Raw genomic sequence first — 26,235 nt, forward strand, 5'->3', positions numbered from 1 at the left:
CGGTTATCGATATATTTGTAAAAATAATGCTTTTAAATTCGGAGGCACTTCACATTCAGTGCTATTTAATATACAATTTTATTTAACATACAATTTTATGCCATGTCCACTACTGGGATAATTAATTATCAGCCACGCCCGACTTCAACATATTTACTTGCTTTTTTAAGAGCTTCTTTTCCATGTCTAAGAACTCTCTCGACTAAAGCTTTCTCACCTGTTTTTGTGTAAATGTTTGATGAGTGCATTTAGAGCCAAGGTGATATAATAATAGGCTCTCTTCGAATTGTTGCTCTGGCATTATAAATTTATGCTTTTCGTTGTGAATTTTGTACGTCCTGAAGAGATTTAACTTACTTATTGATTGTTCAATATGTTGTTTTCTTTCTATCTCACAATTGACACGCTGCTAAGAGAGCAATCCAAGTGCAATGATTAAGCAATTGAATGGCAAACAACAAATAATAACAACAATAATAACAACAAACACTTCAAGTTGGTAGACAATTAAACAAGCCGAGCACAAATCGAATCGCCGAGCAACAACAACAGGACCAAGGGCAACAATAACAGCAGCAGGAGTAGATCAAACTATAAATGTGTTTTGGCATTTCTGGGCAATGAAAATGTCTCCAGGGTCAATTTCAAATGCATTTGCATAGGCACACACATACAAACAAACACACACACACACACACAACTGCACACACACACACAGATAAAGCTATATATAGATTAGAGTAATTACGAGAACTGCCTCTGCATTGGAATGAAGTCGATGTTTGCTCTAAGGCATTTGACTGTGCTTGCGAATTGCGGCGAGATAGCAACAGAGAAAGAGACAGAGAACGAGAGATTTTTCGCTCAATATTGAGAGAGAAAGAGACAGACAGAGAGAGAGAGAGAGAGAGAGGGACTGATGTGGGAGTAATTGGCATTAAGAACATGATACCAGTTACATATGGCCATATGGTCATATGGCAAAATAAGCTTTTGATTTCATTTCATTACCCATTGCAATTTCAACTATGAATAATTGAAAATGTGAACTGCATACTTTAAGGCTCCGAATTGGGATTGCAATTGATGGCGATGTAGTTGTTGTTGTTGTTTTTGTTGTTGTTGTGTCTGTGCTTTTGACTAATTCAGCTGGAATATGCTTATTACACATTAAAACTAATTAAGCATGAAATTTCTGTTTGCCTTCTCCCTGCTCCCCTCAACAACTAAAGTTGCCAAATATTGTTATTTGTGTTTGATTGATGTCGGTTTTAAATTAACAGACATTTAACATGGTCAGTTGCGATTTGATAAATTTCACGCTAAATAGGTTAACAATTTAGGCTCATATGATTGCAACAGATTCACATTATCCAGTGAGTTCAATAGAAAAATGTGAATTTCAATATATGTAATCAGTTATGCATCTATGCAAAGCTAAACAAGCAAATAAGTGTGTTTATCTATTTAATACGTTTATAATAATTATCATAAAGCAATTAATCTAACAAATTATTAATATCCATCTAGATTAAACGCAGTTTCGCTTGCGATGTATTTATATGCCTCCGGCAACAAAATATATAAATATTTTATGATTGCTTATGTATATTTATTTAGAGATCTTATAGATACTTTTGATTGCTTCGACTCATCAAATTAATTTTACAGACTAATAAGGCACCTAAAGAAAAAGAAAAAAAGTTTGCGCATGCAGAATAAAATACATTTTATTTATTGAATATTGCAAGACTTGGCTTTCAGCGAAAACAGGTGATTATCTCACAAATTTGAATGAACTATTTTCGTGATTTATTTTTATCCACTTTTACCTCTTTTTTATTTTATTTATTTATTTATTTCGACTGATTTTTACATCAAAACCCAGCTTAAATTGAACAATAGCCACATGCTTAATCAATAAAAGCCCAATATATAATCAAAATGCGAATTTCAAAATTGCAATATCAAATTGACTGGGCAGAATTCGATTGTTGTCGTATTCCGTTGCAACTCTATCTGAGGCTATCAGTATTTGGGCGAGACTGTGTATTAATTGTTTACTTTTAGTGCTCTATGCGGCTGTCTAGCTAGTCAATAAAACATGAAATATTTCGAATATTTGAGCGTAAAAAAAAGAACCAAATGCCAACACTCGGCACTTCACATCACAAACAAAATAGATGGAATGGGAAGCAAAATATTCCAGTTGCTGGACACAACATTTTTTATCAGCAAATAGCGCCAAATTTCGTATACGTCATGTTATTGTTGTTGACTGCCAGTTGCTGTTGTGCTTGTCTAAATAAATTTTTTATTGACCATGGTTAACGCTTCAGTGAGCAATAAACAAACGGAGGGCAAGCAGCAGCACTGCGGGTGGCTGAGGAAATTTTTGGTTCACACTCAGTGTGAAAAGCACAAAAACCACATTGAGCATTTTCTGGACTCGGCAACTGCCAGCGTCTGTGTTGGCCAACGCCTCGAAGCATGCCACAAGTTATTTCACACAACATACACACATATATGCCGAGAGCAGTGGAGTGTACGTCATTGTGTTTGCGTGTGAATGAAATAAAATGCTCGAATTACACATGTTATACAATTGTTGGGCGAAAATATGATTAAGCTTTTGGGCAAGGAGGCCCAGAAGCCAATCCAATGCCCAATAACAAGCCGAAACCAAACGAACTCAATGTAAAATGCTCATTGCCAAAGCTGGTATTTGTGATTGTGATTGTGATTGTGCGTCTCTGATATGTGGAAGTATATCTTGGAATGTGGGCTTTCGTAAATTTATTTGCAAATCAATACTTGACGTATTTTAAAGATGCCTGGCAAAGTGAATTTTTCATTAATTAGTTATTTTCAGGCATTTAAGAACTTTTGGAAAATTAACGGCATGTATATTTAATATAATTGACAGCAATTCTTCTTTGTATCTTGAATTTGTAGTTAACTAAAAAGTATGTTTTTTAGAAATATATCTTTACCAAATTCCATTTTACAGCAAGTTTGTATCGCACGAAGCTTATTTTCAAACCATATGAAACATTAAAATTAAGCATGAACTTATAATAATAATAACGAAGATTAAATCATTGGGAAATTCATGACACGTTTCAGGTTTGCAAGTCGATATGGAGGTGTTACACGCATTTTATTTCTTTTGACTTGGCATTCATTTTATTTTTATTTTTATGAGGTCGTTGACTCTGCAACTTTAAAGCCGCCACGTAAAGTGCTACGAAAATGAAATGAAATTAATATGAAGTTTGACTTAACGCCTCATAAATCATTGTCCAATTTTCATGTCGCATACCCTGCAGCAGTCAGCAACAGCAGCAGCAGCAGCAGCAACAACAGGAACAGGAGCGGCAGGAGCAGGGCCAGGACAATCTTGTGCTGCTGTCCTGGCTGCCTGTAACACAAACACACTTAAAGTGATTGAAATATATGTGTGTACGGAGATATATGCGTGTAACATGGTGCTACATTGCAGGAAAATGCGACCATCATAATGTGGAAATATGTTTGTTTGTGTGTGTGCATATGTTTCTCTATATATAAAGTCGGGCCACATATTGGCCCAGAGCGAAGACCTCAACTGGAATGGTAACAGGACCGAAGACTGAAGACTTGCTCATTACACGCTTGTCACGTGCACATTTAACGATTCGCTGCACACACACATACACACACACACACACTCATACTCATAATTACACACACAGACATATACACATCCATAAACTAACACCCCAAGCATGACAGTCATTCATATTTATAATGTTGGTCAAAAAATTCACAGACAATGTCAAAAAACAAAAATGAAACACTGATGCATGACTCAATACATGCATGAAAGAATACCTTTTTTACGTATAACTTTTATTAGTTATTATTTTCTTAGTTGTTTAGTGTAATAAATAAAATGTATTAAAATCAAATATATTTCTATTAAATGTCTACATTTGTCGCTTTTACAATTGTATCGCCTGCAAATTTATATTTATATTGTTTGCAATATATAGAGCTCCCACACAATATCAAGTCTTTTTAATTTATTTTGCAAGTTATGCAAAAGTTTTCGTTTCGTTCCCAAACAATATTAAACAGAAGCCGACTCTATCCTCTTGCAGCCAACCGAATAAAATTGAAGTCGCCGCAATTTATTTTTATCCCATTTAAATGCAAAAAATGCTCGAATAAATAAACTTAAAGTCGAAATTTTTCTTTTATCGTAAAAGACTCGGATATAGTTGCATTACATTTCAGGAAAGGATTTCTGGCTTTAACAAAAAATAAAAAATAAATAAAAATATTTTGTAAAAAATAATAAATAAAAATTATTTTATTTAATTCTATATAAACAACTACCCAAGAAATTCATGGATAAGCAGGATACCATTACTACATATATAAATTAAATTTTAATCAAGCAGATATCAAGAGTGCATGACTAAGAGATACCCTGCACTGGAAAATTCATTAAACAAGAAAACAACATTTGTATTTCATTCGGGAATTCTAGTCTCGTTGGTTTGACTCTAAAATTGTGGAAATTTTGTTGTAAGATCAAATATGATGCCCTTAAAGTACTCGCGTTCCCCAGAGAATGTCCCAAGACAACATTTAGTTTCAATTTAATGCTTAAAATTGGATATGCTTGGTGCCCAAGTTCACAGTACACCGTTGAGGGGCATTAAACTGGCGCTGACCACATACACCACATGACGTCGTGTACTACATACACACACACACACATAAAGCAGACACACATACTCACATACAGAGGCATCTATGATACAGATAATTAAACATGCTGCGCACGTGCAGCGGCTGCTTTCAACATTTTACGTCCCGATGTTGAAGCAAAGACGAATAAAATGCATGGGGCGTGTTTATATGTCTGGCCTGGTCCGGTCTGGTCTGGTCTGGGCCGCAAATTGAACCGCAAGTAGCACCCAACTACTACTAACTTTATGGCGCTGCCGACCAAGGAAATTCCTCCACTAACAACAACAGCAGACACACGAAAAGCGACCAAAAGCTAGCTATGCGACTGCTAGCAATTTTTATATACATATTAATTAAAAGGAATTTTACGTGCTAATGAAATAAAATGTGAAAAGCGTGAGCAAGGAGGACGTGCAAGATGTGTGGGGGGAGTGGAATACAGCTTTATGTATTATCAAAGAAAAGGAGCCGTTAAATGTTGCCGAGCTTTTTGGTTACATTTCACAATTTGTTTGGCAAGCGAAATCAAAATATAAATTCACATCAAGTATACGCCTCATCGTTACGAGCTTTTAATGATCAAATAAAATGTTTAAACGTGCCACATGCGCAACATTGTTGTTGGTTCAACAACAGTTGCAGAGCAACTGAATCAAACACGAGCTCCAATTTAATCAAGAGAGACAACAAGTTGCGTATACGCCGTGTTGCATCAGGCCAACGAACTTGTTGTGGCATGTTAATCAGCTGACAGCTGTAAAGATTTACAGGCATTCTGTTATAGGTATGGATTAAGTTATGCTATTGAAATGAATATCGAATAAAAACAACTATATAACTTTGTAATCGAATCAGAGGAAAACTTTTAATCCCTTGGATCATTTGATGTCTATCTAATTTTATGAATATAACAATTACATTTAAAAGCTATAATACTTGTCAAATATCATATTGCATACTCCCAATGCTTAAGTTCTGCCAAATTTGTGCTTCAATTAATTAATAATTGAAATTGTAAATAGAGGCACAAATTGCAAAATACACATTTTTATAACTTTCATTTTGAACACTTTTATTTTAATGCCGTTAGTATTTTATATCAATTCAAACTGTTTCATTTTTATTTTCGCAAGAATTCTTTTACCTGGCTCAAAAACTACAATTTAAGCACACGTTTATATCTGCACCTGTAACAATAACCAAAAGTCACTCTCGCTTTCACTAAAATGCAATGTTTCTGTCTTTCCTAAAAAATGCAATAGCAATCAAAAATGAATGGGCGAAAAGCAACAAAATTGTTCAGTCACTGAATTTGTTTGCACTCCAGTAAATATTTATCTGGCTCATAAATCCATAAAATTTAATATTAAGCAAATAAATGAAAGAATATATATTCAACCACACAATAATATTAGTCACAACTGTTTTGGGTGCAAAACTTGAAGTGCAGTGTTCACACTTGACAAGAACAATGGCCTTTTTCATAATTTACGAGACTTCTTCAAATGTCAAAAGAATGCGATGAAAAGTGAAAATTGCAAATTGTGCAACAAAGTCAGCAAAATAATAAAAACGTAAATGGCTTGAAAAATCTACAAAATCTCCTAGCCACAAACTATGCAAAAATTAATGTTGAAAGCTATGCAAACAACACTTGTCAAAGTATTATTTTTCAATATTTACCGAAAATATTTATGAAATTGTTACACATATTTTGCAGACACGAGATGACTTGACTTGAGAGGGAGAGAATTAGAAAATGTTGAGGTTTTCCACATAGATAAGCAAAATGTTTGCATAGCTTTAACTTAAAGTCAACTTTAAGCAAATTGCATTTGTTATTGTGGCTTGGCTATAAGCTGATATAAGAAGTTTTGCTGGTAAGTTTTTGGCTTGTTTGCAAGTCATTAGAGAGACTTCATTAAGAACACTTGCCAGTTGGTCAGTTAAAGTGATAAGACAACGTTTACTAATGATTTCCACATTTGCTTAAGGAAATGCGCTTACCAGACGCAAATCACATGCCAAGCAAATATTTGCTCAACGCAATGGCAAAGAAATTTACATATCTACAAAACATAAATAAAACAGTTTCTTCTGACTGGTTGACTGACTCACCAATTGACTGGTAATATGAGACTGGTGACAAGTGGTTAGGGAAATTAGCTTAAGCTTGAAATGAAACATTGGTGAATTGCAATACATAAGAAGTCAATTTGCTTATAAAAATAAATAATTTTTTAGCACTTACCACAGCCTACTCGAAAGGCTTGATGTTTCTATGTTCATCAAAAATTATCCAATTTGAAACCACACTTATTTATATCTTTGGTATTTGCTAATTGACTGACAGAATACAAGATGTATCTGCTGCAGACGTCTTTGTTATTTTGTATACTTGCTACGCTCAGATTCAAAAATTAATATATTAACAATTTCGATGTCAAGTCGACTCACGAACATTTTGCAGATTATTCGTCACTTGAATTTCTTCCATATCGAGTCGAACATGATATACAACCCATGCAGCCACTAATAATTATCATCATCATCATCATCATCATCATCATGATCATCATCGTCATCGTCATCGTCATCGCAGTTGCATAACTTGCACAATTTATGCATGAGAACACCAGAGTTAATCCCACAAGACTCCGACGTGCGTTGCCAGACTTTCGCAGTGGGGGCGAGCTTTGTGATGTGCTGTGGGTTGGGTTGAGTTGCTCTGAGTTGTTATTTTGAAAGCACAGCAGCTGAGCGAGCAATATTATTTACACCAAAATGACAAACTACAACAACAATAACAGGCAAGTGCAACAATCGTAGTCAAATTACTAGAAACACAGAGTTAAAACGAATATCCAAATTATGACTGTGTCCCAAAATTAATAACAGCATGACTTGCTGTTCCGTTGAAATCAACTTAAATCTCTCCCTTATGGCAATGATCCATAAGTGCAATTTTACCTTCAGGTTTATTTTGAATATCAGGCAAATTTAATGGGCCTCAATGAAAAATCAGTGCCGCATATGTCAACCCATAACTGACATTATTGACTGTTAATATCCGAGCAGCTCATAGCAATAATGGATTCTGACTTATTACTAAAGTATCACCGAAGTGTAAATACACTTTAAGTGACATCTTGGATCAAAACACTATAATATCTAGCAAACTTGAGAATATCTTCCCATTCCCATTTAAGTATAAATTAATTTTTTATATTAAAATTCTGAATTTTATACAAAAAAAGATTTGTCGCTGGCTGAACAAATTTCGATTAATTTTGTTGTGTGTTTGACTTGGTTCCTGAGAGTTTTTAGACAAATGTAATTTATTCATATTTTTCAATTTTATATATTATTTATATATAATTTCTTTGCTATTTATATAAAAAACATTTGAAATATTGATTGAATTATAAATTTAACTTAATTCGTTTCTTCCATTCGCAAATCTTCTCAGCTGCTTTCAGAATATCTATGTGGTGATCAAACCATTTAACATACTCAGAACACCCTTGCGGCAGGGGTCTAAAAGCGTTGCACGTGAAACATTTCAATAACTGAAACGCCAATTAAAATTGTACAATGGGTTCACGGTACTTGGTCAGAAAGTTGGCGGATCTGAATCGCGGCCATCGACGAATGTCAGTTAAACGAGCAAATAGCCAAAAACAAACACAAACGCTACATCTGCATCCGCAACCAGATATGAGTACATACATACAACATATATACATATGTAATTACATATACACAAGCAGAAATTATAAAGCTAAAGCTCGTCAACAAATTGAAATACTTTCATATGAAAATACAGTTTATCTATGATGGGATGATAAGGATACATTTTACCGTCTTCAAGTTTATTTTAACAATACCAATCCGACATTTTGTTAACCTTAATCATTTAGATATTTATCTAGTTCAATACACCTGCATAAATAATGTTTTCTTACAAATTGTTAACACATGTTATTGACATATTTAAAAATAATTCATTATTTCTTCAGCTTATTATATTTTTATTACGTAAACATTAACGTACTCTGCAAAGAGTGTTTGCCAAGTGTATGCATATCTATAAACATATGTATATCCGACTGGCGTCGAAAGAGGAAGCGTACACAGAGGGACAACCTCACCTTACGCATCCAGCCATATCCTGATGCATTGCTGATATGCGCTCGTAATTGGTATTGTTTGCCCGAACGCGTGGCCACCGAAACGCAACCATAGCCGGACAGTATTGCCCCACACACAAAACCAAAAAAAACACACGTACACATACTGACAGACAGACATGCACATTTGCACCTTTACGCCAAAAAATACAATAAATAAATAAAAAATAAATACACATGAAATCCAATGTCATGTAAACAGGCGTGAGAGATGTTGCGAGTGGGATGTTTCAGACGTACACAAAGCATCTGGCAACTATTATTTTCCGCTTTAAATTGGAGTACGGAAATGGTAACAACATTTTAAAATGGAATACTATGGAACCAATTTAAGTGCCAAAAATATAATAGAAAAGTGAGACGTAAGTGATAAATCGAAAATTAACTCATGCTCAATTTATTTCATTAAATAAAATAAGACCTAGAAAAATATAGTTTTTTATAAGAATCATGAAAAAGTAATATGAATAATAATATAAATTAGACTTCAATAAGTATTTATTTGTATTATAGTCGGATGTTAAAGTCTAGTTTATAGTTTAAATATATATATATATAGCTTAAATACAATTAAAATATATTACACCAAGATCAATAAATAAAATGTGTCTTTTTATACATTTTATAATTCACGCAATAAAATTCTTACTGCACAGAATTTCATGATTCGAGTTATGTTCAAATTTGTGATGCAGATCCTAAAATTGTTGAATCTTTTATTTTAATTCAACTTTAAAACCATCTTCAAAGAATTTATCTATCTAGGCACAACTTTTGCACACACACCTAAAATTAGCTTTTTAAATTATAACTTTCGATTCTGTCACAATATGTGACTTATGTAGACTTATGAATACTAAGAGCAAACCTTCGAAATATCTACGTTCATATATCGAAGGGAAACAAAATTCAACAAAAATGTAACCACAGGAAAATGCGATAACTGGGAAAAGCTATTCAAGTTTCACGTTCGCATTGTTTGCACAAGCACGAAAAGTTATTAAGATGCATAGACGTGATTTTGCATGTTTCAAAACAAGCAGGGCGAAGACAATGATGCAAATACAGTGTCTCAAACTGTAAGGTACACAGCACCTTCACGGCCTTAAATTTCGAGTGGCACGCATTAAAGAGACGCATCTATAAGGATGCCCAAAAATCGCTCTTCTCTGAATCTAACTCCAGGCCAAACTGAGCAACTGCTCAGAGCCAGCTCATTGACATGCCTGACAACAATTGAATTAAAAGTTTTCTGCGCTGCGCTTTTCACAGCAGCAGATGAGGAAAAAAAAATGGAAAATGCGCCGCTTTTTAATTTTCATTGTGACCAAAAGTTTCAGCTTCACAGCCGCATTTAAATTGATTTGTAATTCGCGGTTAATTCAGTTGCCACCCAAATCCCCAGTCGCCTCAGTCCCACTCCTCACTCCCAACTGCCTCGATGTAGCTGGTCAATGCGAGTGTTTTATTCAGTTTTCACCGTGTTGGTTTTTTCGTGTTCATATTATTAACGTAATTTGACACTGAAAGTGTGACAGCTGTGGCCATTTTGTCCTTTCTTTTTTTTTTTTGTGTTACTTTTGTTGAGTAAATGAGCGCATAATTGATAATCAGTAGGTGGGACATGCTGCCCGTCTGGTATTGTATAAATTAAATATTGATTTAATTGTTAACTTGTCACAAAATCATTCTTTGTGTACTTATTCATGCGGTTTTTCGCTAGATACTGGTATTAAATATTTAAATATAAAATATATCGATGTGATTTTGAACGATTAAAAATTGTATAATTTTTTTACATTGCATAAGCAATGTGATGTGGCATTAGAAAGCTTAACTTATTTAAATCAGATTATTGTTAATACAGCGCAGCTAATAAAGAGATAACCTGAATTGTTTAAATATTCCATTTTATTGTTGACTTCTTCCTACTTTATATTTTAATAATAGGACGTGTACCTCTACATCTGATGATGCAGTGTTTCTTATAGTTGTGGTCTCTTGGGTAGAGCAGTTTAACTTCCTATAATCTCATAGCAGTAAACGCAAATAGTGGTTTTGAGCTACAACTTAAAGCTTGTAATATATATTTGCTTATGTCTATGTTAGACCATGCAAGCTGGAGAGATCTATGAAAAAGATAACTCATCAATATAGCTCGAAGTTCGTCCTATTCTACAATATGATCTCTCAAATGAAAGGTTTATCAGGATATAATAACACCTACGCAGAAAACATTTCTACTATTTGCCCTCAATGGTCTTTACTTGAAAACTTATATTAGATCATCTGCGTACCGACTTACACCTTTATTAATAAATACCAGATCTTATTCGAATCGTAGAATCATGCTTGGTGTATTTTCTGGTAAAACTAATTCTTCAGAATGAATCAGCCAGATTAGCATTGCACTTTCCATCACGAGCTCTAGCAATTTTCTACGTATTTTTATTTAAATAGTAATGCGAACTATCCATAACACATGTCGAATCTTATATTTCAGCTATAATAACATGTTCCCCTTAATAAGTAGTGACACTTCTGTCTGTATTCCTGACATGAAAGTGTTTCTGGAAGCAGCAATTACCAGTTATCGTAATAGATATCGTTAAATTGACAGCAGAATTTGCCGCCACATTAGAAATTATATCTATAGAAACACATTAATCATATTGTATGTACATTGTACTGATATATCGGTATATTGCTTATTCATTTAAATCAGTACCCAATTTAATTATGTCACACTTGTCAGTGAGAGAAGTTTACACAATTAGCAGAGACAAGAACACATTTCAGACCCAATAAAGTATATATTCATATTCTAAGAATATTAATGATATTAAAATTATTATTATTATTTTTAATTTAGTAGGAATAAAGCTAGCTATACAAGCTTATTCTGTACACAAACACTAATATACATTTTCTAAGAAGTATCTCATAGTTGAGATCTCTCAAATACAGATTCCTCTGATTATACACTGAAATCGAAGGCGGAGTATGTTAAATTTGGTAAAATTAATATACGTCTGAAATAGTTTGTACTTTCCACAATTGTAAAGTCACCAAACTGAAAATGTGGGGAGTTATGTTAATGGTAACCGATCATTCATGTATTGGCTACACCCACCACACCCACCGCCCCAATTCAACATGAAATCACAAATATTTGTGATTTTAGCACTAAATGATGTTCTGTCAAGAGTGTGTTTGAAATGATAATCAAAGGCTGTGTCAACTCACTCAAAATAGCCTTAAAGCAGATAAGTCCTTAATATTTTTGCCCATTTTTCCAACACTGGACATCGGCAAACAGTGCTTGCAATGCCTAGCACTATGCTGTTATTGACGTTGTTGTAGTCGCTGTTGCAGTCAGTCATTTAATTGATTGATTGCTGTTCGCCTATGCCAGCTTCGATTTGCTTGCCATGGTGCCACCCAGCAGCACCACCAATCCCAAACCCAACACCACCAACACCACCAACACCACCCACACCTAAACCACATCCCTCAGTCGCTGCAGTCGTTTCATAACCAATGAATTTCCCCTTGGCCTTCCGTCTGTGGGGGGATTCACATAAATGCCATTCTTATTGTTGTTGTTGTTGTTGTTATTGCCAATTAGTGTTGGCGCGTCATGTGTGGGTGTGCGTGTGTATGGGTGTATGGGTGTATGGGTGTGTGTGTTCATGTGAGTGCGTCATCAATTAATTTTTGTATTGTTGTTTTTCTGTCTCGGCACAAAATGATGCATTTTCTGTGAGTCGTGCTGGGGTTGGACAAGAGGACTGCGAGTCATGTGGCATATCGTCAGTGTTTTCAGAGGTAACCATGTTGACTGATTGGTTTTTTGATTCAATTGTTTGCTTGTTTTTGATGGCCATGTGCTCTAAACTAAGTTTGTTATGTGTACCCCAACAGAGCTGCTCAGTTTATATAACAATGCCCACAATACACACAAACAAACTGGGATTTGGTGTCAAAAAAGTTACGTATACGCGTATTATGCTGCTTAACCATTGATTGAAGAGTTCAGCATTAGAGTTCGACTTGCAGATGCCTAAAACATGTTGAAAAATGCCTGTATTTTTAAGCCGGTCAAATGTTTTATTAAGTTTATTAATCTTTGTGGAGATATATTTCTGGCAAATTAAAAGTAATATCTCTAATTTGTTGAATTTTAAGTTAACGTTAACGCTTAACTTAGTTAAACTTAATCCGTTCGTAGTTGACAAGAACATTTGAAAACAAAACTTAATAGTTAATAGCACCGATATAGATTTAATAAGTTGTTGATGCTGATTAAGAATAAGTGCAATCTTTATGTTATACAAGGTTTTGATTTGAACAACTTCATGATAACCAGTTGTAGTCAATTTAAATGGGTGCAGGCAAATATGTTTAATACGTCATTAACCATTAACCATGCCGATATGAGTTGACATACTTCTGTTTAAATTTATTTAATGATTCACAAATTCTTTAATAACGAATCAGCTGTCGATTTCTTGCTTTTAACTCGGTTCTGATAACAGCACGCATTTGAAAACACATTCAACGATTATAGGATTAATAAAAATAAAGAGCTATGGTACTTTTTTACAATTTTGTCATACCCATTTCACAATTTTCATGTAGATAAGATAAGAAAATTGAGTTATAAATCCTTTAAGTCTTTGCATACGATTTTGTTTATTTATTTTATATTCAAATTTAATGGTTATTGGTCAGAATAGTTCAGTTTGTGTTGAACTGCAGAGCAATGGGGAAGTCAGTGCTTTTGGGTCTAGTGCTTGTTGCCCTAATAGGCATACAGTTGGGTAAGAGATGGCAATCCTCCCAAGATGAGTCAAAGTCTGTAATGATTTATTTTGTTTCTATTAGTGAACTCTTTAACCTGTTATAGCTGTAAATCGGAGGCGTCGTGTCGCAACCCTAGCTTCCAAGTCTGCAGCAATGCAACTGTCAGTGCCAACATGGCCTTTTTAAAGACCGTGTACACAGATGTGCCTACACTAATTGACAATTCTCAGTACAAATGCGCCAACCTTTCATCTTCATTTTCCAGTGAGTCACACCTTTTGAATATAATATATTATTTTATTTAATTCTCATGATCACTCGACCTGCAGGTAATATGACGGCCGAATTTCAAGGTTGCATCGACAAATTTTTCAACATCTGCTTTATGGCGTCAAACACTCCCCCATTCAACATTAACATGACCTGCGACATGTGCAATTGGAGCTATTGTAATACTGCGGGTCTCCCCCCTCCACCCAACAGTAACATTCCTGCGAGTCTCTCCCCTCCCCTAAATAAAAATAATCCTGCAGGTGCTCATAGCCAAAGCACTTACACAATTATCGCTACAGCAATAGCTCTCATTATTTTCAAGGCGATACTTTCGGAAATCCTATAAGTAAAGCTGGGTATGCCCCTGGGTTGGCACTTTTGTAAGTACACTCAGAAAAATCAAAAATAAATTGTCACATAATATGTACATTCAATAAATCTTAACTGCAGCTATTATTGGCTTGGCGTTGCCACATCGATAAAAATCTGTACCTTGTGCAGTCTGCACAATGTTGTTTCCTCGTCAAAATAATTTTGATAATGTTGATATGGATATAGTCAAAGTTAGAACAAGGAATATAATCTGCTCAGTTCTGCTAAAGGTAATCTAAAATGTGTACATAAAAATATCTAAGAATTTAACTAAAATATGTATGCTTAAATCCACAATTAAAAGATTTGTTGTTTGATCTAATAAAGTTTCACACAAGTGAAAATCTGTAAATGGCTAATTGTGGCCTAAAAAATGTCATTACAAATCATAAATTTGAAATTAGATCATATTATGCATACACGAGAGTATGACAATAGTTTCTTTCTTTTGTTCTATTCTCGTTAATGAAAAGTATACAAAACACAACTGGGGAAGCGCAGCTAGAGTTTCTATTGAGTGTTCGGTAAAAAACCAAATACGTATAGAGTTGAGCATTAACTGCAGGTTGTCATTAGTTGAAGAGGAATATTTAGATGGGCAACATGCTTAGGCGCGTTTTAATATTTCTTTTAATTATATTCAAAGAAATTTACTTGCTTGGATGCACTGGTAAGTACAGCAGCCATTATTATATTGGAATGTAAAATTGTTTAATTCTTTTAGAGTACAACGGAAAAATTATGAGAAGAGTAAAAGCAATCCGAAAACAATTAATGAATCTGCTTGTAAATTTAAGGCATAAATAATCGATGGAGTTCAAAAATTTCTTGTTGAAAGTAAAAAAATCAAAAAAGATTCGATAAATAGAACATATTAACTAAAAAAAATATTTTTAAAGTTTAATATTATTAATTTAATTTAAATATTTAATTAAATATTTGCCCGCGAAATATATGTACCAATCCTTCACTGAAGTAAGCCGCAATCTAACCTCCAAATAAAGTTTGGTTTTATCAATTTGCACTTATCAATATTCTTGATTTTTCCATTTCCCAGTGTGCATAGCACCCCAATTTGGACACTTTGTCTGACGTGACCAAATATATTTTAAGTTTCGAGTCTTCTTGAGGAAATCAATAGAACTTGCGTTCATTCACAATTATCAGTGAAACTTTTCGCTTATCAATCGTGGGTAGCAATAAATTAGAATTTATAATGTCATAGAAATATTCAGAAGGAATCCGGATTATCTTAAAATTGATAAACAGCTTAGTCACAATTCTAAAATCGTTGAGAAACACCGACTTTTATTTATATGGCCTCAATTCAGTTCGGAGGGGTTTCACTCCATACAATCATATCGGACGTGATAAGCCTGCTAAATGATTATTCAGTTTCAATAATAAAATTATACTTTATGCAATAGGTTAACGTGGTGATTCATTCAGGCATAGATTTTGGACAGCATGACGGCCAATGCGGTTGCTGCAATTGTGAAGACGCTGCTGCTCATCTTGCCAGCTGGACTCTTGTTACAGTTGTTACCAGAGCAGGTGTTGCACTTCGACTTTCTCCAGCTCGAATATTCTGGTTTCAGGTATAGCGAACAGGCTTGCGCGTTTGGATGAACACATCCATAGACTTTGTGAACAACGGAGTTATCTAAACAAAAAAAAAACGAAAGGAATTGAAAATAGTATTTTGACAGTATGCGCTTCCAAATAAACTTACTGGTTGCATAGATATAGTCAAGACCGAGACAATTGTAACTGGTGCTTTTTAGTTCGGGCACAAACTGATGATGAACGCGCAAATAGTTGCTCGTCAAATTGGCTGTAGCATCCGAGCAGGTATGTGTCCTGGGATTCTTGCAATCCGCTGGGCCAGTGCAGGTGTAACAAGTCAAGGAGTTGGCTAGAGTTGATGGGAGATGTATCGGTCAGTTTCATAGATACTCCTTGGTTTGGTTCTACAGCAATTATTACACTCACCCAACGGCAAACAGACGAATGCAATCAGCGCACAGACAACCAACAATTTACTACACATTTTTAGAATTCTATTTAATCGTAGAGCGATGTGCGTTTAAGTTTCCGAACTGAACTGAACTAAACTACTTGTATTTATTATTTCGGTTTATATTAGAGAACGTCGCTGATATTGGCTTATATACAAGCTTATCTGCTTCGAGCTTATCTGCTTCGATAGCAACGCAATGTCGGCGACTCTAGCCCGATAAACATACTAAAAATCTAATCTAATCTCTTTTAACTTCAATTTCATAGCATCAGTTCATATCAATAAGCAACCTTCAGCTGCCCCCCACATTGAAACTTTTGTTTTATATGCATTATTTACTTTTTCCATTTAATATTCGAAATTGATTTAAATTTTCCATAACATAATTTATTTAAATTATATATTTAACCCTTAATTTTATTTGGTGCGAACATAAATTCACCAGATGAAACACCTACTTGTATGTTGAATCGTTGTTTTATTTATTTAATTTATTTTATGTGTTTTTTATACCCTGAAAACATTAAATATGGGTAATGGTTTTGTTCAAATGTATGTAACAGGCAGATGGAAGCGTCACCGACCCCATAAAGTTTATATATTCTTAATCAGGGTCAACAGCCGAGTTGATATAGCCGTGTCCGTCTGTATGAACACGCACATCTCAGAGACTATAAGACTTATAGACTTCAAATGAAATATAGGTTCTCGTATGCCCGGCGCAGATCAAGTTTGCTTTATTTTATCGATAACTGGTTTCCGATAGCAATGAATGCTACAAAATTAAGCTTAATTGAATAAGATAGTTGAAGTACAACAAATTAAAAAAAATTTGCAAGAAAATATTGAATTGTTCTTTGCCGAGGGTAATTTTTTTTATTATAATTAATTTTGTTTTATTTATTTTCTAGGTGCCATGGCTAAGTAGTGAATTTATAGATTTATTTTCTTTTATTATTTTTGTAATGTTACTTTCGACTTTAAATTGTTTTTATTTTTCGAGTGTCAAGTGCATATAATTTTGTTGGCACCTGTAAGCATTGCAATCTGATTCAAGTCAAAAGCTTTCGATTGGCGCCACCTATTGCGCATGCGCCATCGACTTTAAGCTTTCTGTTTGCACCCGCACGTTGCAATAATTTTAAAAAGAAGGAGGGCTTTAGCTGGGATCAGCTCCCTTTTATACCCAGCTTTGCTCGCTCAAGCAGCCGGATGCAAGCGGAGACAACAAAATTGGCTGCGTTGCGAAAGCTCCCTTAAGCGATCTATCGCTAACCTTGAGCATGCTCCGTTTGCGTAAAAGTTTCATTTTTTTGGAAGCTCAGCTTTTCGCGTGCTCAGATGTACTGCTTTGCTTTGCTTTCCGAGTTACAGCGCAGGCGACAAATTTGTCCCAAACGATTAGCGCTGCAACTCTATTTTTTATTTATTTTTATTAAATTGCGTGCTGACCATTACAACATTCCGCCGGGTGCTAAACTAGCAAAATTAACAGACAAAAACAAAGGTGGCTCCAATCAACTTGAGTTGAAGGGTATCTTTATCATTTAAATACCACCCATAAATTGCTCAAAATTGATTAAAACATTAAATGTTCAGTGGTTTCAACTATCTGTATTCGGCACATCCTAAAAAAATGTGTTCTCAAGTACTTTTTACACTCTAATACCGAAGGTATCAGATTATATTGGTTCTATGCACTTTTATTTAAAACCATTTCAATTACTTTCGACTGCAATATTCACACTTGTTTAACATATTTATTACTCGCTAAATAATATCCTTAATGGACAGCTTGACCAGGAGCAGCGCCATAGTTGAGGCCATAATTGTATAAGTGCTTCTGCTATGAGTGCCCGCTGGGTTTCGATTGCAATTGTCCCAATTGCAGGTGCGGCAATTCTGGGTCCACTGGGTGCTCACGGTTAAATTACATACTGGAATTACACTATGAACACAACCCAATATTTCACGCACATTATTGGCTGGAAGCCGAAAGAGTATTAGAAGCAAAACCAAATATTCACTTACAAATTAGAGCTTACATGCATTATAGAATTGTTCCATGCACGTGAAATTGTTACTATTTACATCGGGGACATCACTGTGGATGGTACGCAGCCAGTTGCTGGTTTGATTGGCTACAGCGCTGTTGCAGACTTGGCTGTAGGGTGCATTGCAGCTTATTGTGGGCGAATTGCAGGTATAGCATCTAAGACCATCCACTGCTGAATAATTTTATGGTTAACATTCATTTAGCCAATTTTGTTGAAGTTTTAAAAACAGTGCATTGAGTTCGTACCAAAACTGCCGACAAAGGATGCAAGCACTAATGTAAATACCAGTTTCTTCCCCATTTTGGTTGATCGCGCAACTGAACTTGTCGGTGCCACTGAGGTATTCAGACTGACTGGATTCATAAGTCACTTTTGATTTTATAGTTAGTTAGTTTCCGGTTTGTAATAAAGATAAGGTTTAGTTATCTGAAATTGCAATTGTTTGTTACATAGAACTTCCATTTATTATCAAATGTTCTTCCCCTTACACAACGACTTCATAAACACCCTTCTTAACACGATTTTGATGAGCACGGGATACAAATGGCTTATTCTTTGATAATGTACACTTACGGGCAGCATAAATGAATATGACTTCGTCTCATTTATTCTGCAGAGATCAAAAATAATATTAAACCATATTCTCAGCCTGTAAGCATCATTGAATTGTTATCGTTATCGTTATTAAGATATTATTATTAACAATTATGTAGATGTGCCAAGCAAATAGGTGCACATATAAGGCTTTCTTTCATGTCAAAGCTATCTTGTTGAAACTTGACATATATCCGTCTATTTATTTTAGTCAAGAAGAACGTGGAAGTCGACCAAATCTGACCATTATACCCTAATATCAAAAGCCCGTCGTAAAACAGAAAACGTAACTGTTATCCCAACTTACAAGTGTAAAGGGATCTTTTTTATTAATTTTTCATGTGGTCTGTTTTTCTTATCTTCACTTAATCGATAACATTGTCTGTTTGCATAACTCGATACAAATCGGTAAACCACTTGTCACTTCTTATACCCTGAACCCATTAAAAATGGGGAAAATATTAAAAAAGGGTTTAATGATTTTGTGGAAAATAATGTGACAAGCAGAAGGAAGCATTTCAGATTTCATTTGCAGTATACATTCTCGATCTGGATCAACAGCCGAATCGATAATTCGATTATTAATCGAAATGCATGCTTAAATTGCGTGTGCAGGGAACTTAAACTAAAAAATGAAAACTAAAATATACTTAAAGCCTGGATTGAGGGCATATCGTACTTCAACTCTTACTTCCGAAGACATAGCTTACTAATTTGAAATAGAAACTCAAACACATACCAATGTGCATCAAGCCTATTTCCAACGAGCGCGTACGTATATTAAGTAAGCTGAAGCAAATATTGGAAGAGTACTCAGATACACATAATAAAGATAAGCACACATCGAAACAGATACTGAGAACTGATAGTGAATAAATGCATGGTGTAATTATATATTTGAGACCCACAGTCATCACCTACCTCGAGTCATTGTCATCACTTGATGACAATATCTATAAAACTGTGCGAAATAAGGGTTTCTGCAATTTTGTGTGTTGCCATTAGTAAATCTTTCAAGATTGGTGGTGGATGATGTAAAAGATATGCCCTATTCAGATTTGTATCTGATGGTATTTGTACTACTTAGCAGAAATATATTAGCGTGTGATAAGATACGTCATAAATGTAAATATGATATTGGTATACAAAGCATTCGTAAAATAAACATTTAATTTTAAAGATCACATGAGCTACATAAATGGAAATGTTATTGTAGCTCTTGCAAATATTCCATCAATAATACAAATGGGATACGCAAATATATTTACTATCAAAGATACTCTAACAAACGGAAAATACAACAAAAAAAAAACAAACAGACAATTTGCAATTGCAAACACGTCTTAATGTCTAAACCCAAGTAGAAGTATTTGCCACAACAAATAAACAAAACAAGATTGAGGGGAAAAATATATGTTAGAACGAGGCACAATGCTTCAAAAATTGAAAAGCATATATCAGTATCCTGGCTATTGCCAGGACATGTCACGCATAACTGAATACAAAACAAAAAAAGAGAGAGAGAGCGAGACACACAGAAGTAGATGCAGCACTCAAGAGGAAAAGGAACAGCAAGCATAAGCTTCAGCCAAGGATACGTAGAGGATATTAAATGACAGGACAAATGGCAAACGTCCCTACTTTTGACCTGCATATTCTCCAGAGGAGCAGGTACTCGAAGTTAAACGAAAAGCGCAAATCCTCTGAACAATTCTACCACGAGACAAACAACAAATAGCTGCGGGTTAGATTTATAAATATATATATATATATATAAGTATGTGTGTTGAACAATAGGTAAACAACAGAATTACAATATGCTTTTTTAAAAATTAGAAAAACAACGTGCAATAGACGCGGCGAGGCGAGGCTCTGACAGGACAATAATATTGTGATGGCCATGATAAGCAAACGGGGGGAAGGCAGGCCAAAGATAAACACAAACACAGACACGATGGGGACTGGAAAAAGTCGCAATGGCGCCTCTGTTCGGATGACAGTTGAGTTCTCTTTTCTCATTTGTTATTTTTTTTTTTTTTTTTTGTATTTTTGTGGGTGGGCGTGGCGGATACATGTTGCAACAAACGGAGTGATATGCGAGTCTTGCCGTTGTGCTGAGAAACTAGCTAGATGCCTTGTGCATAGCATTTATTTTCAAGTCACGTATCCTTTTTAATCCTGACAAGAATATTATTTCCATAAAAAATGGCACGCAGCTAGCGAGCGGCCTCCGGCTGCGAAATCGTTTCGAGCATCAAGCATACGCCACGTATAACACAGCCGAATCATAGACATTGAGCAGCAGAAGCAGCGACACATGTATTTAATTTTATTTCATACACACATTCAAACGAATTAAAGCATTAACCATACGGCCTCCTGACAGCTTAAAGCACACACACTAACTTAAGGCAACAACTGTCAGCGTGGCGTATGCATAATATGCGACACTTGCGGCTTAAAGGATCTTATGCTGTGCACATAGCAAACTATTGGTTTTCCGTTCACTTCAATTCAGTTGCAAAACGTTGCTGAAGATTTGGGCGAGCACAGATTTTAACCAGGCTGAAATGCACAGAAAAGCTTGAAAACAAATATATATATATATATATATATAGATATATTAAATTATTATTTCCAATGGTTGAAAATCTATATATTTATTTAATGAAGTCAACTATATATAAATATAAATCCAATCAAATATCGTTATCTCAATTCAAGCTCTATTTTTATAGATTTACTAATTCTAGCAGTTTTTATTCACTTTTAAATTAAATTGAGTCAATAACTTTATGGCACAAATGTTGTACATAGAACTAGTCATCAAATTTGTTTACTTACGTGAGACTGAGACCAAGTCTGAGACTGATAAGGCAAGTGACCCACAGACTAACGACTTGTGGCAGCACTTAAGCCATCGCATGTTGTTGTCTTAGCTTTTAGTAGCCTCTTGTATCCATTCAGCATTGTGCAACGGGTGCAGGGTCTGCACTAATTCTGTACATTCCCTGCTGATACGAGAGGACATTGAAAATGTAAAATTTGTTTGTTTCCCGCATTGATGTTGAAAGTTTTTGCAGCTGCTGCAGACAATGCTTGAGAGTCTGCTTCTCTCGGCGTATCCGTTTCTACTTATATCTATCTGTCTATCTATCTATCTATCTATATATCTGTCCATGGCATGCCATGGGACTGCCTTATTATTACAGTTTGTCGATTTGTTTGCATTGCAGTCTACATTGTTGTTTTGTCGCAACATCCGAGACAACAAACATAAACTTGTTGTCACTTGTTCATTGTATGTGAGCACGCAAGTGCGTGTCTGTGTGTGTGTGTGTCTGTGTGTGTGTGTGTGGATGTGTGTGTGAGTGTTTGTGCTTATACCCAGCTGGCCAAGTGACAGAGAACAGCCAACCAGTCGATTGTAATAAATTATTTGTTGCTATTGTAATTTGTAATGTTGGCAAATGTCTGACAAAAAAGCGAAAATAAAACCCATTTTACAGTTATCTATTCGATGATGCCATGTCAAATATTGCCACTGAATTATATAGTCCCGATATCGAATTCAGATACAAAATATTTCGAAATCGCAATAAGCCTATTTGATTCATAGCCTGATTTAATTCAGAATTGTTAAATTCTAATATTTTCTTAATAAAATAAATAGTCAAAAATTCCAATCGAGTTTGCTTTCAATATTATTAAATCCAATAAGTTTCAATCCGATCCAGTAATTTTTACAACCCTCACTTGAAAGTAATTATTTATGACAACAAAATCGATTTTTCTTTTGCTTTTAATATTATACAAAATGTTTCTTGTAATCTAACTTCCAAGTTTAGTAACTTAAGGGAGTCATGAGATATTTGGAAATTTTATGGAGTGGGCATGGTTAAAAATTTGTTTTACGGATTTTTTAAGGGTCTCATTAGCAATATACCTTTCAGATTTGGTGACTCTAGCTTTCGAATAGTGAGAGATATTTGGATTTATCGATTAATACTAATCTAATCTAATACTAATGTGTATCGATTTTGGGAGGCAAACTGGACGCGGTCATCCATTTTTTTATTGATCTCATAGTAACATACTTTCATAATTTGGTGACTCTAAAAGATCTTACAAATAGAGGAAGATATGTGCATTTTAGATCTTTGAAGGAGGTTACCAGCAAGTTATCTTCCCCGTTTGGTGACTCTATCTTTCAAATTGTGGGAGATAAGCAGTCTTATCGATTTAGACTTTCCGAAAAATCGGCTTTGACGGAAGGCCAGAGGAGGTGGAGATGGGCGCGGCATATGCCGATCTTCGATGACATCGCCAACAACCTACAAATCAAATTTGGTGACTGTAGTCTTAAAATTGTTGGAATATATGTGGCTTTATCGATTTGCGATTATCAATTTTGACACTTTGTCTGTCGCTGGCACAGACCAGTTCCAAAAGTTGTGTTCATATAGACCGACAGACAGCATGACGGACATTGCATTGCATAACCAATATACAATGATACCTTCGTTATCAGAGTATAGAAAAACAGAAGTCAAACAACTTTTCTGGTTTATTTGCATAGAAAACAAACCGAAATTTTGTTGGCCAACTCGAATAGGAAACAGTTGCTGTAATGTTGCGGCCATTCATCATCTGCACCTCGAGATATTTCTGTGCACAACTCGCAACTATCGTAATTGACCCGGAAATAGCTTAAAGCCAAATATTTACACATGGGAAAGGTGCTATCAATAACCGGAATAAAAGTCTCCAAGTGCAAGACACAAAAATAAATATTTGTGAACTAAAAGAGAAACCGAAACTGAAACGAAATTTGCATGAAGCTGTCGGAAAAAGAAGGGTCAAAGTATGGAAAAAATGCAAGTTATCATAAGTTGCTGGTGTCAACTGTCATAGTCCTAGTTTTGCCGTACACTCGTTCAATTCTCTTCTCTTTTTTCCTTCTCCCACACTAATTGCAAATTAAACGCTGCAAATTGACCCAAAGCTGCAGTTGCCACTCCCATTTCCATTTCCATTCCCCCACCCAATCCAGTTCCTGTTTCCATTACCATTCCCCGAGGCGAGCCAATCGATGGGGCGTTTCTCACTCTCACTCTATTTATCTCTCTCTCTCTCTCTCTCTTTCTCTCTCTTTCTCTCTCTCGCTCTCTCTCTCTCTCTCTCTCTCGCTCTATTATCAAAGCAGTTAGCGATGCTGTTCGACATGGACACAGAACAGTGTGTGAAACTGTTTATATATGTGTGTATGTGTGTGTGTGTGTGTGTGTGTGTGTGTGTGTGTGCGTGTGTAATTTTGCACGTGAACTTGTTAACAGCAAAAACCACGTGGACAGGACATGAGACAGCAAATTGAACGGTTGATGGAAAAACAAAGAAACAAGTAAAAAATACTCGAGTCGGGAGAGCTCGACAAGATGGCCAAGAAACCAGCTGGAATGTATCTGTATGTGTGTGTGTGTGTGTGTGTGCGTGTGTATGTATGTGTTAACCGATCTTGAACCGAACTTGATGCTAAGGTCTATTCTTCTTTAGAAATATAAACATATAATATTTATATTTTCGAATCGACGAATCTTTGGCCACAAATATTTACCAATATCTTTAAGATATCCATACTTAAGCTAATAATAATGGTAAGAAGCAAGCGAGACTCAAAAAATATTATTCTCAATAAATTGTTAACTTGATCGTCAATGGAGGCATCTATCTTTTATCTCTGAGATTAAAATATGTAGATATGAAAAAAATATATGTGTAAAAATATGCATTTATTATTCTCAATAAACTCTTAACGTTATCTGAACTGGATTTTATGTCTTTTGATTAGATACATGTAGCTATATCTCATCAAAATGTTGACAAGAATATATAGATACAGTATATCTAATTCGAATCAGAGAAATATAAATTGAAATAGAAATAATAGAAAAGATATAAAATATTTTTAAAAATACGCAATTTAAAATGGTAAACGCAAAAACAGATGGAAAAACAATAAATCGCAATTCATTGTTGACGTTGTTTAAAATGGAATTATCTCTCTTTTGCCTCTGATATAAATAGATAAATATAGATCCATCTTGTCAGATCGTCATGCTGATCATACTTCTGCAGAAATTCATTTAGTCATCAACGAATTAATCATTCTATTGGTATTCATTTTAAATGCCACGAACAGAATCGATCCAATCCCTGACGGCCGCCACTCTGGAATATACGCCCGGATATTCGGGCTTGGCACAGCCAAAGCCCCAGGAGACGACACCCCATAGCTTGCCGTGGGCAACGAGCGGACCACCCGAATCGCCCTGGCACGCATCCTTGCCGCCTGCCCGCAGTCCGGCGCACATCATGCGATCGGTAATGCTGCCAAAGCTATCGTAGTCCAGCTGGCACTGCGTCTGGTTCACCGTGGGCACGGTGACGGCACGCAGCACCTCCGTCGATTCGTGCACACTTTGCGTGTTACCCCAGCCGGTGATGGTGACGAGCGTGCCATCCGCAATATCCTCATTCAGCTTGGGCAGCTTCACAAACGCTTGGGTAACATTTGTGGCATCGTATTCCGCCAGTTGCAGCACAGCAAAATCGTAGTCGATAATGCGTGCATCGTATTTGGGATGCCTATGAACGGTGCGTATCTTCACCAGGATACCGTCGATCTCTTTGCGCGTGGCACCGATGCGCACCCTCAACGCATCCACATCCCGGCTCTCCACACAGTGGGCAGCGGTTAGCACCCAACCCTCGGCTATCAAACTGCCGCCACACATATGATAATGGCGCTGCAGGGAGACCTGATAAGGATATTCCTTAATGGTCGCCTCAACGCCGCCCACAATGCGTCCATCCAGCCGCAGGCAGGCAGTGCAGCCAATGCCTGCCAGGAGCAGCGCCAAAAGCAGCGTCTTATTGTTAATTGCCATGTTTGGTGTCCAAAGGCTGAGTGTCTTCAATTCGACATGCTGCTCAGCTTATATACATACGATAGAACTTTATTTATCAATAATACTTCATTGGTTTTCAGGGTCAATCACTGTCCACTTGGCCTAGTTATGTGGACGCCGATACTCGTTAAATTTATGGCCAGCTCATTGTCAGCGACAACTGTTATCTAACGACAAACATTAAGCGACAACTTTCATAAATCAACTTATTCTAT

General features: G+C 35.6%; 4 protein-coding genes across 5 annotated transcripts; 1 reads left to right on the top strand and 3 right to left on the bottom strand.

Moving 5' to 3' along the window:
* The first annotated feature begins 13,668 nt into the window (after nucleotides 1–13,668).
* On the top strand, nucleotides 13,669–14,538 carry LOC116805734. Its single transcript, XM_032739597.1, has 4 exons — nucleotides 13,669–13,753; nucleotides 13,818–14,000; nucleotides 14,066–14,389; nucleotides 14,460–14,538. The coding sequence occupies exons 1-3, from the start codon at nucleotides 13,696–13,698 to the stop codon at nucleotides 14,353–14,355; spliced, it is 531 nt and encodes a 176-aa protein (XP_032595488.1). The 5' UTR covers nucleotides 13,669–13,695; the 3' UTR covers nucleotides 14,356–14,389; nucleotides 14,460–14,538.
* Nucleotides 14,539–15,655: 1,117 nt separating this feature from the next.
* Nucleotides 15,656–16,525, bottom strand: LOC6566451. Its single transcript, XM_001993083.2, has 3 exons — nucleotides 16,374–16,525; nucleotides 16,114–16,296; nucleotides 15,656–16,044 (listed from the first exon to the last, which is right to left on the bottom strand). The coding sequence occupies exons 1-3, from the start codon at nucleotides 16,429–16,431 to the stop codon at nucleotides 15,827–15,829; spliced, it is 459 nt and encodes a 152-aa protein (XP_001993119.1). The 5' UTR covers nucleotides 16,432–16,525; the 3' UTR covers nucleotides 15,656–15,826.
* Nucleotides 16,526–18,050: 1,525 nt separating this feature from the next.
* LOC6566452 lies at nucleotides 18,051–18,808 on the bottom strand. Of its 2 annotated transcripts, none has more exons than XM_032739226.2 (3): nucleotides 18,704–18,808; nucleotides 18,447–18,626; nucleotides 18,051–18,386 (listed from the first exon to the last, which is right to left on the bottom strand). In XM_032739226.2, exons 1-3 carry the CDS (start codon nucleotides 18,756–18,758, stop codon nucleotides 18,172–18,174), a joined length of 450 nt encoding a protein of 149 aa, XP_032595117.1. In that variant the 5' UTR covers nucleotides 18,759–18,808; the 3' UTR covers nucleotides 18,051–18,171. The 2 variants fall into 2 exon arrangements, with proteins under 2 accessions (XP_032595117.1, XP_001993120.1); XM_001993084.2 differs by having other exon boundaries at nucleotides 18,447–18,629; nucleotides 18,704–18,805.
* A 6,224-nt stretch (nucleotides 18,809–25,032) lies between these two features.
* LOC6566453 (trypsin-1) lies at nucleotides 25,033–26,233 on the bottom strand. The gene has a single exon (XM_001993085.2). It carries the CDS (start codon nucleotides 25,997–25,999, stop codon nucleotides 25,235–25,237), a length of 765 nt encoding a protein of 254 aa, XP_001993121.1. The 5' UTR covers nucleotides 26,000–26,233; the 3' UTR covers nucleotides 25,033–25,234.
* Between the last annotated feature and the right edge of the window lie 2 nt (nucleotides 26,234–26,235).

This window comes from Drosophila grimshawi, unplaced genomic scaffold (genome assembly GCF_018153295.1).
Source record: "Drosophila grimshawi isolate 15287-2541.00 unplaced genomic scaffold, ASM1815329v1 contig_1377, whole genome shotgun sequence".
NCBI lineage: Eukaryota > Metazoa > Arthropoda > Insecta > Diptera > Drosophilidae > Drosophila > Drosophila grimshawi.